This window comes from Bombus pascuorum, chromosome 9 (genome assembly GCF_905332965.1).
Source record: "Bombus pascuorum chromosome 9, iyBomPasc1.1, whole genome shotgun sequence".
NCBI lineage: Eukaryota > Metazoa > Arthropoda > Insecta > Hymenoptera > Apidae > Bombus > Bombus pascuorum.
This window is the reverse complement of record NC_083496.1, coordinates 588826-605624: the sequence shown is the minus strand read 5'-3', so window position 1 is coordinate 605624 and position 16799 is coordinate 588826. Positions and strand designations below refer to the sequence as shown.

At 26.9% G+C, this 16799-nt stretch overlaps 5 protein-coding genes across 6 annotated transcripts in view; 2 read left to right on the top strand and 3 right to left on the bottom strand.

Moving 5' to 3' along the window:
• Positions 1-16799, bottom strand: part of LOC132910520 (cyclin-dependent kinase 10) — a 39812-nt gene that overhangs the window by 14427 nt on the left and 8586 nt on the right. The gene's annotated exons all lie outside the window — the stretch shown is intronic.
• Positions 320-2460, bottom strand: LOC132910523 (probable oligoribonuclease). Of its 2 annotated transcripts, none has more exons than XM_060966293.1 (5): positions 2395-2460; positions 1292-1371; positions 1059-1220; positions 746-969; positions 320-668 (listed from the first exon to the last, which is right to left on the bottom strand). In XM_060966293.1, exons 2-5 carry the CDS (start codon positions 1349-1351, stop codon positions 551-553), a joined length of 564 nt encoding a protein of 187 aa, XP_060822276.1. In that variant the 5' UTR covers positions 1352-1371; positions 2395-2460; the 3' UTR covers positions 320-550. The 2 variants fall into 2 exon arrangements, with proteins under 2 accessions (XP_060822276.1, XP_060822275.1); XM_060966292.1 differs by lacking the exon at positions 2395-2460 and adding an exon at positions 1702-1852.
• Positions 2486-4481, top strand: LOC132910521 (phosphorylated adapter RNA export protein). Its single transcript, XM_060966287.1, has 4 exons — positions 2486-2626; positions 2885-3500; positions 3568-3843; positions 3911-4481. The coding sequence occupies exons 1-4, from the start codon at positions 2576-2578 to the stop codon at positions 4174-4176; spliced, it is 1209 nt and encodes a 402-aa protein (XP_060822270.1). The 5' UTR covers positions 2486-2575; the 3' UTR covers positions 4177-4481.
• Positions 5829-13015, bottom strand: LOC132910519 (GON-4-like protein). Its single transcript, XM_060966283.1, has 15 exons — positions 12739-13015; positions 12487-12657; positions 12125-12396; positions 11866-12041; positions 11595-11794; positions 11192-11509; positions 10934-11126; positions 10730-10855; positions 9481-10146; positions 9254-9410; positions 8634-9189; positions 8324-8552; positions 7363-8109; positions 6408-6515; positions 5829-6243 (listed from the first exon to the last, which is right to left on the bottom strand). Exons 1-14 carry the CDS (start codon positions 12816-12818, stop codon positions 6465-6467), a joined length of 3942 nt encoding a protein of 1313 aa, XP_060822266.1. The 5' UTR covers positions 12819-13015; the 3' UTR covers positions 5829-6243; positions 6408-6464.
• LOC132910530 (ejaculatory bulb-specific protein 3-like) lies at positions 14412-16696 on the top strand. The gene is made up of 2 exons (XM_060966302.1): positions 14412-15019; positions 16522-16696. The coding sequence occupies exons 1-2, from the start codon at positions 14860-14862 to the stop codon at positions 16674-16676; spliced, it is 315 nt and encodes a 104-aa protein (XP_060822285.1). The 5' UTR covers positions 14412-14859; the 3' UTR covers positions 16677-16696.

Below are 16799 nucleotides of genomic sequence, written 5' to 3'. Positions count from 1 at the left end.
ATTAAATATGTGTTTACAATGTACATAAAAAATATAATGCCTTTTATGAACTGAAATTTCTGATTACCATCTTTTATGTTTACAAACTACATAGAAGAAAATTATTTTATAAAATTCTTAGTTTTTACAATTTTATTTTTTATTTATATTTAATATTTTACAAGGTATCAGGGCATTACAAAATAGGTTATAAACAAATAAACTTTATTAATCATAAAATTTCCATGAGTAAATAAAAGTTAGAATGATAATTAATAAAATCTGGAAGTTATGTATATATATTTCAATAAATACATTTTGTACTTTTGAAGAGATAAAGTTGGCATTAACATATTACACAATGTTTATTAAACTGTTAAATGTGTATTTAAATAATTAAATCCAAGCATTAACCTTGGTAATTAAAATATTTTACGTTGCAATACACAGTTTTCTATTATCTTTGACATTTGTTAATTATTATCAAATTGTACTGTTTGTTTATTATTTTGATATTATTGATTGTTACTTTTGTAAAATAAAATTCATGATCATATTAACTTCTAATATATCATAGATTGAATATATGATCTTTATAATATTGTAATTCTCTTATACTTTCTTTTACATCAGGCAATGCTCTATGAACATGATCTTTTTTAAAGGTAGGTACATTTATATTCCATCTCCTGAAATTAAAATAATTATGTACTATTTCATTAGATATATAAAATATAATGTAAAAAGAAATATTCCTAATACTTACTTAATTAATTCTTTAATAGTAGAAGTATCAATAATTCTATAATGTAAATAATTATTAACTAATGGCATATATTTATACAAAAACATGCGATCTACATAAACTGAGCTTCCTGCTAGTGGGCATGTTGCTTCTTCTTCAATATATGTTTTTAAATACTTTAGTACAATCTGTTCAGCATTTTCTACTGTAGTTCTACTTAAACGGGACTCATTGATTAATCCTGTCTAGAAATATAAAAAATATACCTTATAAAAGTTTGTATATCATTATTGAATCTAGCCACCTCTGTTACAAATTTATTTAGAATGTTTACTTTTTGATGAGTTGCCAAGCACCAGTCATTCATATTGTTTAATATTTCATCTGGCTGATGTATAATAATGTTTAAATCCCTGCTTACAACTTTTAAATCTTTATTAGTGACTAAGCATGCTATTTCCAAGATTTTAGATGTATTTACATCAAGGCCACTCATCTGAAATATATGTAACGTAATATAGAAGAACGTATTCTATAGCGTAAAATTATTTAATGGTATTAACATACTTCCATATCTAACCAAACAATGTAATCATTCAAATTACTTTTTCCCATATTTGTATTCATGAATAGAACAGATGATTTAGCTGTTCAAAGAAATTTTTCATTAGTTTTAGAATATATGGAGAAAATTATAATTTTTTTGCAATAATAATCATTGAATAAATTATTGAATATATTAAATTTGTTCCTTTCTATTATAAAATTCTAAATTTTAAATGTTTTTTCGTTGCTAAAATATAATTGTAAAAATATTTTAAAAATAGCGAATTTGTTTTTATGCACATTGATTATTACATTATTTATTGTATTATATTTTTGAGGTATTTATTCCAAATTTAATAAATTGTTCATAGTAAAATTTGTAATAAATAAACTACATTGAGGATGATACAAGTATACAAAGTTCAGATTACCAGTATGGAAATAACGAGGAACAGTTATTCGAAGGCAATTTTTTGACCATTTCAAACAATATGCAAAAATCGTCTTCATTTTTAATAAATTTTAATCTATTTCAATTTCATATATCGTATCATGCGTTTTAATAGACGAAGTTTGTAAAATGTATGAATTCCAAACTACGAGGAAGAGATCACAGAAAGCACATGCAAGTGTATAAAATTCAACTATATAGAGATATTAGTAATGGTAGATATAACAAAATTTACTATCGAAAGATAATTACAAATTAGTGCAGTATAGTGAAATTCAATTCCTATTTTGTTGTTAATCGTATATAACAGAGTATTACTTATTATTTACTTATTACCTTTTTCAACTTTTTCTATTAGAAATATAAGAAAAAATGTTTATAAATTCATAATATAAAAAGATTTTGATATAAAATATTTGGACGTTTTGTAAAAAAATTATAAAAAATATAGTTAATTTACTAAAAGAACAAATTCAAATTTACAGTATATGTAATTTTTTAAAATAAATTCTATTAAATTATTTTAGTAAGTAATATATAAAATTTACAGTAAAAAATTCAAACTTTCTCAATTCTATGTTAGTAAAATCAGGATTATTAGGCTGATTTAAATTTATCTTCGCATTAGAAAATCTTATATATGTAAAACCTGATAAAATAGAATCAAATTGACCTATAGAAACCACTAAACAGAAAAGCAGAGAATACACAGCAGTGGTGGCGGCAATGACGGAATTGTGAAAAAACTATCGTTAAGATTTCATAGAAAAAAGACTCCTTTGGAATTATTGGATGACCATAATTTTATTCAATAATTATTTGTTAAAGAAATCGTAGTTTTTGAGAAAAATACTATGGAAGCAGAACCTTTAGAACTTGAAGATGGTGAAGTTATAGATGATGAGGTGAAATATTGTAAAAGTTTATATTTGACAGGAGTCTAACCTATTATAACCATAAAGACATTGCGTTCTAATGATAAAATTCATAGTTGAATTAAAATTATTTCAAATGAAATATATTATTTGAATAAAATAAATTTTCTAGACTTTGCAGCTGTGATACTATATTTCTTAAAAGCATTTTTTTAAATATTAAATGTAAAAGTTATTTTTATGACGATGAAGTATATTTGTTAATTATTATAATATATTTTTATCTAGGCAAGCGATATCGAAACATATAATGTCCTAAAAAGACCTCATGCAGTTCCAAATAAAGAAGAAAATGTAAAAATGGGCTATAGCGATGAGTCTGATGATTCTCCAGATTCTGAAAGTGATTCTGATTCAGATTCTGGACATATTAAAAGTAAAAGACCTAAATTAAAACTGAAACGATCTAGAAATATGACAAAAAATTGGTCAGATAAAAATGATAAATATAAAATATGGTGTCCTCAGTTACAAGAAGAAACTTTAACAGAAAATCTAATATTATGTGGTGTAACTAAAAAACAGAATCAAGATCGTAGTGTTGAGAATTATAACATTCCACGCCGTTATTCTTTTAATAGGACTTGGAATATGGAGCACCGCAATAATAATAGCTCAGAAGATGAAAAGGATGTGGAAAGAAGGCTAACAAATAAAAGGACAAATTCTGATAGAACTAATGTTAAATTGAGATTAGGAAAGAAACGTAATTCGATGGACATAGATAATCAAAAAGGAGCTGCTAGAAAAATAGCGGATTTAAGTACAACAGTTGAATCAACTGATTCAGATGTGGCTACTGACATAACATCAAAACTTAGTGAGAAAAAGGATCTTCTTATAAGTAAGAAATTTGTTGCTACCTTAAATTAATGTATGTATATAGTTATTTAAACTTGTACACTTTGTAGGGCGGATTGTAGATATAATTGGTAAAGAAAAAGCCATTGATTTCTTTCAAAAAACTAAAAAGATTGAAGAAGGGGGTGGTATGTTAATAATGAATGGATCTAGAAGAAGAACTGCAGGAGGTGTATATTTGTGGTTAGTAAAAAATGATGAACATATCCCACGAGAAAAAATAAGTGAGATCTTTTATTATGATAAAAAAGAACATGCTGAACAAAGGAAAGCTGATGCCGTTGCAAGAAGACAGAAAGCACAAGAATTAATAAAGTGTTTAGAAAGTAAGTTATTTGTTATATGATAAGAAGAATTCTTTCTTAATAAAACTATTTTTAATGTTTATTATAGATGGTTCAGAAAAAGATCTTCCTGCCTTACTAACAAAAGCAGAACTTTCCACAAGAGAAATAGCAGAAGAAGCAAGATTAAGACGTGGAGAAGGTATGGATAGAATGCCAGTTGATTCTGATCGGACAATGACTAATCCGCCACCTAGTCCTGTAACAGATGATCCAGATCATTCAGAGCATCCACTTGTACAAAGGCATGTTCAAAGTTATGGAGACGATTTCCTTGATATTGGAATAGACATAGACAGTATGGAAGTACTTTAAAATATTATAATTTCTTTGTAACAAATGTATTGCGCAAATAATTTGTACAAAATTGAGAAAAGTTCTAATCTTTACAAAACATCTATATACATAGATTATGTGAATACAGTTCATGTAATTTGTACGTTTGCCTACAGTATACACAGATAAAATTTGTGGGCATGATCAAATAATCATGATCAGTCCAAATCTATTGCAACGACGTTCCACATTGTGATAAAATAATTTATCAAATGTACATATTATGGTAATATACTTTGTTATTTTCTCAAACTTTGAAAAACAAAAAATATTTGTATACTCTTTTTTTTATGTTTCATTTGACACATTTCTATTTATTATTAAGATAGATGTAAAAAAATGTAAGAGACGTAACAAAAATGAAGTTTCATAGAAATTACAGTAACATAATATATAAATATTTGTGTTACACCATTTTTATGAAATTTTCATTGTTGAAGATTGTTTTTTGTACATAAAAGTCACTATGGAAATAAATATTAGATCATTTGTACTTTGTATAATATATTAAACGACTTATCTCATGTACAAAATTTTACTTTAAATATTATGTGCATAATAATTTGTTTCTTTGCTTATCAATGTTATACAATATATAAATTTATGAAATTTAATTAAAATACCTTGATATTGGTTAAATTCTTTTAAATGTAGTAACATGATTATATATTTCATATAAATAGCTATTTAATTATTTTATTATTAAGATAGATTCACTGTTAAAAATCAAGTAAAATAAGACTGAATTATTTAAAAATTTTATGTAGTTGGATGTTTAAAATTCCAATTTTGTATTAAATGCATTGGTTATATGGTCATATAATTTTAAACGTATTAACTGCTTTTTGCTTTACCAATTTTATAGATCAGTACCACAATTTAATATATTTGTTTCACATATCATTGCTTTAGTTCTTAACCATTCTCTCTCCAATAGTTTAGTAAATTGAGAGAACTAAGTCCAAATTTTATGAGGATTAATATTGCGTAGCATTAGGACTAAAAGAACTGAATATTTATTGCCTTCTAAGTAGAATTTTCATAATATTATCATAAATTCGTATTCTTTATATCAACGACACATATGTGGATTGATTAATTGCATTTTTTTAAAAAAAGGAGTTAGATGGATTACGTACTCTGACGATATATTTGTTATAAAATGGTACAGCATAGGGGGAACAAAAATTTATACATTTATATAAATAAATGAACTTATTTTTCAAAATTTTATTTTTTGAAGTGGATAAGAAATCGTAAACAATAATTAAATGTAACTACACACTAAATTATTAATATTATTTAATATATATATTTATTCTTCCATACATATATATTTACACATACAATTAGTGCTATGACACAATATAAAAAAAAGCTAGTTCTTGAATTTATGTAATGAAACTTAATGTAATGAATATTTTTTAAATTTTGGGTTATTGAAATATTTCATATATCAATAAATATGATTAATACAAAAATTTGTAAGGTATATCCTTTTGTAAATAAATTTTGTATATATATGTTGTGTCTATGTGTTGTATACATAAATATAAATATATAATTTATGAAATAGAACTGTTTTATGAACTACACATGTAAAAAACTTTAATAATATTTTTAAAACACGATTTTCATAAACTAATTTCATTTATTTCTATAAGATTTTATAAAATTAAGAGAAGTATAACATAATCTATATAATTTTATAATTTAGTAGCTTATGAGTACTATTCTTCTTGTAGCTATGTTTTAACACTATATTCAAATACAAATATGTGAAGTATGTTTTCTTTGTAATAATAGTATTAGTGTAATACTCCATTGTTGTCTTTTCCTCCTGAAAAAATTTGAATATACTAAAAGATTTTTGACGAAATTAAAAAATTAAAGCTTTCAATGTTGCAAATAATCTTATAATTTCATACCATGTGCTGCTATCCTCAGTTGAATATTTTAATTAATATATTTGGTTTACATTTCCTTGTTATGGCATAGTTTGTTATGCAAAGTGATTTTTGTCACTGATGGGAACAAGTCTATAATCTAGAACAAAAATAAGTTAACGATTTATGTCAAAATATGTAGGTATTCTAATAATCTTGTTGTTATTATATAATAACAATAAAAATAAAACAATAAAAAGAGATAATATATGTATTTAAGGATATTACATTTTATGAAAGTATTTTTTACTAGCATACACTTACCCAGTGAAAGTTTGGAATAAAGAGTAATAACATTATATCCCTTTTAACTAAAGATAATTACATCATCTTCTTTAACAAAGAGAGCAGGATTTCGCATCTTTCTCTAACCTATAGAATGACATTAGATATATAATATACATATCCAAAATATGTAAGAATCAGAACATATAAAAAATAATATATACTGGTGAGCAAAATTAAAGGATCACAAAATTTTTGGCGAAAAATTGTCGATATTTATAAATTGCTATAACTTCGTGGAAGAAAATTGTATAACAATTTAACTGGCCTCATTTTGAAACTCGAAAATTCCTCATAACCCTGTGTCCATTCTTTTTCAGAGATGTTTTCATATTATATAACGGTTGATGCTTCTTTTTCTTGTAAATTTTAGAAATTCAAACAATTGTACAGAATTTACGTTTTAAGATGACTTTGTAAAAGGAAGTTTACTTTTTACAACAATTTATCAAAAGTTGATGTATGATCTTCTGTCGCTGTACATTACAGACGTAACATTACGCCGTGCAACCTCCTCACGATGTACTTTGAGTTATTCCAAACCCAGCAGAACACTTTCCATTTAAAGTGCAATAAAACGGCGACAAAAATTTGGCACATCAACTTTTGATAGGTTGTTGTAAAGGGGATTTTTCTTTACAAGGTTATCTTAAAATGAATCCCGAAAAAAATTTCTCGAACTCCGTACAATCGATTGAATTTATAAAATTTTTGAAAAGAAAAAGTATCTTCACTTTCTCACCCATGATATACTTACAAACATTTCTACAAAAAATGAACACATGATTATGAGAGAGGAATCTTCGAGCTTTAAAATGAGCTCAGGTTGATTGTTGTACGGTTTTATTTCGGGAAGTTATAACAGTTCATATATTGATAACTTTTCATTGAAAATTTTGTGATCTTTTAATTTTGTACGCTAATGTAGACTCACTTGATCAATTGTACGATTTCCTAATGTTTTACTGACTAGGATAAGTGAATTTTCAGAATATTCCTTTTTTACAGCTTGTAATAAGATCATATCTTCCTGCCGTGTCCATGACTTTGTATTTACATTGGTACTTAAATCAACAGAATTTTTTATCTCATCAGATAAATCAACCTTGCTTACGCTGTCATTTGACGTTCTTATTTTCGCATCCGATGTATTTTTTGCTACTGTTTCTTTAGAATTTTTATAATCAATGAATAAGCATCCTTTTTCACCTAATTTCATATGATCACTAACATTTGAGTCTGTGTATTCTACTTTTATTTCTTGCTTGTCAACTTGTTTCTCTTTTTTATTTTTACATTGAGATATGCGCATTTTTTTTGTACTTCTATTTATATGGTTTATTTCACTTCTGGGTCTTTTAAAATCTTTTTTCTGATCTGTACATTTTGACGGAGATTTTATAGCTTTTTTAGACTTTATAACTAATTTTTCTCCTTCTTCATTCTCTTTGGTAGGTGAATTTTTTGCTATAAAAGATTTCTGATGTTGTTCATCGGTATGAAATTCATTCTTCGAAGACTTTCTTCGTTGTGTAGATGAAATAGATGAAGCAAATTTATCAGTAGCTTTTAAAGATATACGCGCAATATTTTCCAACTTTTCTTCTTCAGCTCCAGGGAAAATAATTTTTGCAGGTCTTAAACCTTCAGATGTTTGAAGGTAAATTTTTCCATTGAGGAACTGTATTTTTTAAATGTAAATCATAAATTTTTGTATTAAAAATATGTTAAACAGTTCCAAATAATACATATAAAATATTAACTTTTATTTTAAAGAAGCTATCAACAAGTAGTTAATATGTGTATGTTTATTAGTTGTAATTCATCTTTTCATTTCTATTCTGTATTTGAGACTATTTTAAAAACTATCAAAGAATAAATAAGAAAAAACATACCCTTGTGCCACAAGACACACAATGTTCAGAAATATTTTTAGAAGTGGATTCTTCATCGTTATGACAACTGCATTTGCAGTTTTCTCCACCATAAGGATCTTCTTGAGATGATAATACGGGCAATTCTATATTTTCATATAATTCAGGTGCATCTTCAGTATAAATTTTACTTTTATCATGTGGTCCCACTGGACATGTTAAGTTTTCAAACATATGTGATGCAAACAAACTGTAAGATAGTAAATATATAATTATACACCTATAAATTTTTTCTTATTAATATATATAATAATATTATTATTTATGTTACCTTTCTGGAGGTTTAGCAGTGGGTAATATTTGTAAAAATAAATCCATAACTAAAGGATGTCCCTTAAGTATGGGACTCATAGTTGCATGAACATGTTCTAATGTTATCTGCGGATCAGATGAAAGCTGTGTAATAGCTTGCATCATTTTTGCTATTCGAGAAGGTTGTTTAGCAAAATATATTTGAGCTACATTAACAAATTCGCTCATTTTTTGAAGCATTATATATTCCACTGATTTATCCATCATCGCAGCTTGATGTGGCCTCAAAAACAACAAAAAATCTGTACAAAGCTCAGGATATTCTCGTAATTTTTCACATACATCTCGATATAAAGTAATAGTTATTGTATCTTTATCTATCGCAGTTTTTTTCATAATTTGTTCATTGTGTAAAGATCTTGATGGACTCGAGAATGATAATTCGTTCTCCATTTGATTAATGGTATCTAATTTATCATAATAATCTAAATATAATTTTATCACAGATCGTAATGTTGCTGGATTGTTAGATTCTAATGCCAAGTGCAATTTCTGAAGATATGATGCTGCAAACTCTATATAAAATAACATAAGTAAATTAAAATAACTCAAGTACTTTAAACTTATTAAGACACATACTTGAACCTCTTTCTTCTTCGTTTAATGGGTTTTCAGATTCTAAAAGTCTTTTAATGTTTTCTAACTCTCTAGCTTCTTTAGCTTTCTTTCTACTAATAGAATCTTTTTTAATAGTTGTGCTAGCTAACATTAATTCTGCAATTTCATCTTCATTATCCTAAAATAAAATATAAAAATCTTAAAAACGTTAATTTTATTTCACTAAAATTAATGACAATTTTACTTACAAGTTTAGGGGAACCAGATATTTTCTCTATATTTTTATCTATATCATTCTTTTCTCTGGACTTTAAGGCATTGCAATTAGATGATAAACCTTTTGGTCCTAAAACTTGGACCATTAATTTCATATTTTGAGCACTTCTTGTTTTTGCTAACCTAGGAGTAGTTTTTCGCAATTGAGGTAATTCTTGTACTATTTCAGAAGATTTTTTAGAAAACTTCGGGTGTTTTAATGTAATTGAATTTGTAGATACATCATTCCGAACTTCTTTTAATTCACTTTCATCTGTTTTTTTCTCTTTTTCTTCTTCTGTAGTTATAATTTTTAAAGAGTTGTTACGATGCAATGAACAATCTATATTTGATGCATGTGTATTATGTATTTCAATATTTACTTCACTGTTTGATATATTTTTAGAATTTTCACAATTAATGTTTCCACTTGTGCACAAATTATCTTTTAATGCATTTTTAGTTGTTGTCTTCTGCTTTGTATTTGCAGGTAATATTTTTGGTAATATATTAATGGGTGGGTTTTGTGTACACAAAATGTGAGTTTTAGAAACAGAAACATGGTTTCTATTTCCAATTGTAAGACAATCTTTCTTCATAATATCATTATACGAATTAAGCATATGTTTTCTCTTTAAGACATTAATTTTCTGCTGTGTCTATAAAAATACATATGATACAACAAACATACAAAAATGTTAGGGAGAAACTTTAGGAGTGTGTAGTGTCTTAGTGACAAAAACACTTTGTAACTCAGAAACTAGTACTTTATGAACCCATGTTTATTGATACTTCTTTATTTATTTCGACAAGTACTTTACCATTATATTTGCCATACAAGGACATTACCATCTAATGATAAAATCCGCAATCACTTAGTTGTCAACCCAATATATGCTCCTAAAGTCTTTCCCAAATTTTTGTACAGACTGTATACACATAAGAGGCATTTGATATTATCTTGATTTACATCAATATTATTATCTATAGCAAAAAATGTTGCAGATAAGAGTCGAATAGTTTTAAAGGGGGCACATTTTTGTGTTAACCTTTTGTTGCTGGAATCATTCATGCTTAATCTGCAGTATTTTTTTCCAAAGATAATAATAGTGAAAGAGATCAAGACAATCAGATACCTTATTTTGCGGAAAAGATAATTATTTTAAATAAGAAGAAAATATAATAATGTAGAATATCGATTACGTATATAGACATTTATAAATATTTTAATGAAATACTTACATTATTACAATAAGTTTGCCAAATTACAGGTAATAGATTTATTGATTGATCTTTGGGTGCTTTGAGATCGCATTGTAATGTTATATAATGTATTGTTCTAGGAGCACAACCCTTCTCAAAGTAATGCTGTGGAAACATTTTTCTAGTAAAGTTCTGTTATATTAAAAAAGTATATTGTATTATTTGTAGATATATTATATTTACTTTTATTGGATTTGCATTCTTTGTGTATCGACGTTTTCCAATGTGATTTAATAATCCTTCAGGTTCTCTGCATGGCACTAAATACTGATTAATTAATTTTACTGCATCTAATAGTTGGAGTTTCTTACTTTTTAATTTCTTTGATTTAGTGGCAACAAAAGGAAGAAACTGCTCCAAACCCAGTGCAATTAAACTAGAAGACAGATTTACATAAAATATATATACTTTTTTGATACTATATACATATTATTTGCATACCTCTCTTCAGATTTTAAATATGGAGGGCGTACATATTTATTTAATTCACTTCTGAATGGTATTTCAGGCAAAAGTTGTGGATACATTAGTGCCTTACTGTCCATAAATAGCTTTTTTAATTCTGGATGAAATTTAGGAATACACTTATACCTATTTTTAAGATATATTCTTTTTATCGCATCCCCATCTGCCATAGCTTTTTTGAAATCTTCAGAAAATTTGTTATCCAAAAATTTATTTTCCCAATCAGATACTAATTTTAAAGCATCCGGTAAATTTGCTACATTGAATGCAGAATTAGGGCCATTACTTAAGTACCTAATAAAAGTAATATAAATTCAATATATACTTAATACACTATATATGTTTAATTTACAAACTGCTTACTTAGTTGTAAACTTACTTTATGCTATTTAGATTTTCTTTGCATGTTTTTGACTGAGAATGTAGATCTGGGTGCATATATGTCATAGCAAAATGTTGTACCATTAATTGTACATGTTGACGAAATTGAACTGCCAATAATTCGCGTTGATTCGGATTCATTAAATTAGGAAATTCTGGTTCTTTATAAGTAGGTACTAAATCTGTTACAGAACAATTCTAAACCAAAATTAAAATTGCAGTAAAATTATATTCTTAATTAAAATATAATAATCATATCATGGTCTTACCATAAAATTGTTTTCAACCGAAACATTTGTATTTTCTGGAGACCTTCTCTTTTTTGAAATTTCCTGGTCTTCTTTCGGAAATATATCTATAAACTCAAATAATTCTGCAGTCAAATTATTTAATTCCTTGCGTGTAACATTTACAGCTTTATCAGCTCTTAACTCTTCTTTATCCACTGTAAACATATTCAAATTAATTTAATAGCCTGTATAATTTAAGAAATGTATAGTATATAATCATATTTTTTATCATACATACAAAGTTCTGTTTCTTCGTCTTCTAAAATATTATATTCTGGATCTGCTTCTGAATCATCTTCCACCATAGGTTCTTGAGTGAGTGGTTGAGTAAATTCTTTTAAGAAATTATCCCAATCTTCATCTTTTTCACAATCCAAATCATACATATCGATGGTTATATCAGGAGGTATAAATGCTTGTTCGATCTGTTCCAAAGGTGTTTCGCTTAAACAAACTTTGGATCTTGTTCTTTGACCGATACTTTCTTCTTCTGTTGGCACATAAGGAATTCTAAAAATGTATAATATTAAAGTAATTAGAATTCTGTTAATATATTATATTAACATATTATTTAAAACTATCTTAAGTATGTTAATTTACCCAGGGATTTTAAAAATTCCTTCAGGATCATGTGATTCTTGTTCTGGATTGTATTCTTCGTCGGAAGAATCTTCTGGTAATTCTTCTTCGATTAATGCTTGTACTTCTGATGAAGTTTTCTTCACTGGAGTAATTGGCCATGGTATATTAACTTGAGCTGCTGCTAGCTCTCTACATTAATTAAGATATATTTAATTGATATATTTACTAATTCTACTATATAATTATAAAATATATTTTGTCAAACTATACTTGGTCTTTGCTCTTGTCAATCTTGGTTCAAAAGCTATATCATCCTCTGTATTATAAAGACGATTTTTAATCATTGCCATTATGTATATTATTAACGTCACGTTTCTACATGGTGGATCTGCGATAGTTAGGTCTAGTACCGACAGAGGGCTTTAATACTCATATGTACATAAGTGTAATTTAAAATAATTTTAATTTACGTGAACTTATGTTTTTATTGCGCGATCTAAAATCTAAAAGATCTTCTAGTTATGTTGCATACAGTTACGACAAGGCCACCGACAACCGACAAGTTATTGTCCTATCGATGAATCTGGTTGGTGAATTTTGAGCATGAGGCAAGACGAGTGTCTTTTTTCTGCCGTTTTCATTTTCCATCTAATTCCCCGATCACGATCATATAAACAGATTAGGATACTCATATACCAAAAGCAAAGGAAAAAAATACCGCGAATTGATTTCCCGATCACGATCATATAAACAGATTTTGATACTCGTATACCAAAAGTATAGAAAAAAATGTCGAAAATTGAATTGTGAAGATCTCAGAAGAGTGATCTTGGAAGACAATAAAGTTCTCGTTTTTACGAGATTGACAGAGACGAACAAAGTGTCTATCTCTATCTAAGCATTCATAGTATGTCGTACGTGCGCAGAACAAACCCTTATTGTTTTTTACGTTGATTTTTCACGACTCAGTTTTAAGATGGTTTCTTCTACGCTTTCGACAGAGAGGAAATTTCCTCTCTGCTTTCGATATAGGAATGTCCAGACCTGATTATTTGTATGATTAGAGCAGTTTTCCAACCCTTTTTAAATCATATCCCATTCTAACGCTTCAAAGCTTTTAATGTCCTTCTTAGTATAATATCATAGCCAACAAGTCTTGAAAAGGTATAATTATAAATAAGTGCTTCAAATAAAAGAAAAAGGAACATAGGTAATACCGTTTTTAATTGGAAATTATGTGTATATTTTCAAGTGTCGAACGAATTTAATACTTAGATACAATTGTGGCAAAATGATCATTTTGTTTAAATTAATAATATCGTAACTTTTGGATAATCAGAAAATTAACAACATGTAGAAATATTACATAAGATAAAAAGAAGTCTGTTAATGTTAAAAAAATGATTTTTTAATTATATCGGTAATGAAGGTGATAAGGGAATTTTCTAACTGCCTCCCGGTAGAGCATACGTCTCACGTTGGCAAACGCTGCTTTGAATCATAATTAACAAGAGCAAATGTTAGGAAATGTAATGTAACGTAATGTTAGGAAATTCTTCTCCAATAACATTTTCCTTATATTTTACTAGAGGATTTGTAAATTAGCAGTTTCATTTAAATTTAAGCATTCATCGCTATTTGCGTCATTCAAATCAAAGTTAAATGAAAATTATCGATCTCACTTTTGTGGATCGTTTGAAGAAACATTAGAAGAAAAAAAATGAATTTTCTTCTTCAATAGTATTTTGTTTTAAAGATTCTTGCACACCGAAATGATCACAAATGTCAATCAAATTTAAATGACGAATTTTATTTTTCTTTAAAAATTAATATTGAAATAATAATTTACTATTAATTATACCTATTAATATTATGACAACAAATTTAACGACGCCTAGAAAATAACTAATTTAATTAATAGGTTATTAATAGGTATTAATAGGTTATACATACATAGATTTTCAGTCGTAATTGCATTTACATCTATTTGCAATTTGAGTTATCTATAAAGTTTGTCATGTACTTATTGATTTAGAGATGCAGTATACACTACTTAGCATTTTTCTCTTATCCGATACTTTTATAAAATTGCATACATATTGCTATGGAATATCCACAAAAATTGTTTTCTATCGACAGTTTGGATTTAGAAATATTAACGATTAAAGAAATATTACAAATATTAGATTTATGTAAGAATTTAAACCGTTGCAATCTACAAAATCTAGCTGTCTCTTTATTTATTTACATACAACTATACTACTATCCTCGAACAGGGAACAGAATAGATATAAAGTCGAGTTGGACGTTTAAAGTATAGATCAGTTTGATCCCAATCGCGAGTTAGGGTGATATACGACACTTTCCTTTTTCTCAATATTCGGATCAAAAATGAAAGTAAAAATACTTCTCCTCTTTGCTATTTTCACTTTGACAAGCTTTATCAAAGCGCAAGATACGACTTCAACAATGGATAAACTGTACGTACAAAAGCAGATTAATTGTGTCTTAAGTTTGAGACAATGCGACTCGATAGGAAGAAAAATTATAGGTAAAATTTGAAATACAAGTTATTTATTACATTTTTAGCGTCCTTAGTGAAAATATGTCTATATAGTAATTACAAGATATTTAGTACAAGTATATATCTTGCAGAGATTACAAAAGTATTTTCATTCAGATCATATTTAACCCTTGCTACACACCATATGGTCCAGATAGCTATTCATGATGCATATTAATTTTTTACCAAATATGTGTTTGCGATAAATATCTTCTAACTTCTATATACATTTTCAAACTAACTTTATATTCGACCAATATAATCATAATTGTCGTGTCTGAGTACAGTGATAGTGAAATTTCAAAATGTTTTATACGACGCATACAATATGGATATGAATATCTTCCAAGTAAGAATTCAAATGAAAAATCTGTATTTGTAATCAATTTTACGTAACGGTATCCTTAAATTTTGTTAATTTTCGGATAAATTCGTGCTCAGAAGCAATTTTTAAATTGTCAAATTGTCACACTTAATTTACCGAGAGATCGCACTTGAAACAGTTGAAACGTTGGAATCCACTGGTTTCTAAATTCGAACAAACAACGGAAAACAATACAGGTCGTACACGTCGTATATAACTGCATGGTCATGTATTATACGTTATCGTATAATATACATGTAGACATTGATCATAAAAATTATAGTATTTTATAAAACTTTAACTAGAAAGTTAAACAAATAGTTAAATAAATAAAAGATATGTATTACTTTGTCTCTATTCTCTATTTCATTACACTATGATGTATATTTATATGTTGAAACTCTCATCGAATCAGATATTACAATGGTACAATTGATTAAAGTTATTCATAAAAAATGTACAATATCAGAAGGAAAAACAGGTAGAGGAAATATTCTTTCTACATACATGTATATTCTTTTCACAATACAAATACAAACCACTATTTCATTAAAAAGTAGACGAAGGCCAATTCATAATAATTATTCCACGATTATTAAAATCATTAAATCACTTAAATCATCTTCTTAAAATTCGAAAAAATTAACTTCAATTTCGCGGACTTTTTTTTACAATTGTTTCCCTGAAAATAGTGTATGTGTAAATAGAACATACATTATTATATAATAAATATGTATGTTCAAGAAGAAAATGTTGATTCTTTAGTTCCTCAGGAAAAAAAATATCTATTCTTATGCAACAATTTATCAATAAAAGATAAAATATTAAACAATTTCGTGTTCAAAATATACATGTACAATCTTGTATTTTAAAAGTATATTAAACAAACGAAGAAACATCATCAAAGTTCACCTTCGATCACTTTGCTTTGTCGTTTCATCAATAAAAGGTATGCATTGTTAGTAAATGAATTTTATTATGAAATTACGATAATGATATTTGTCAAGCAAGAGATAAATTAAGCAGAATCAACTGTTTTTCCTCTTAGCATGCAAATTTACAAGGTCGTATTCAGATTTAATAATTCGTTCGTATTACATATAAAATATTGTTACGATTCTTACAGCTTTGTTGCCAGAAGCGTTGAACAATCATTGTGAACGTTGTACACCTCAACAAGCTGCACTTGCACGCAAATTGACAGTATTTATGCAACAAAATTATCCCAATGAATGGAAATTGATTATACGCCGTTATAAATTGTTGAGATATTTTACATAGGATGAAAGGATATCATGGAAAACAATATTTGACGCTGCGACAAATTCTTCGGAGATTCTATAACTTTGAACGTAATTAACCTCATTATTAAAAAGTTTTATCATTAAACATTTGTGTTTGTGA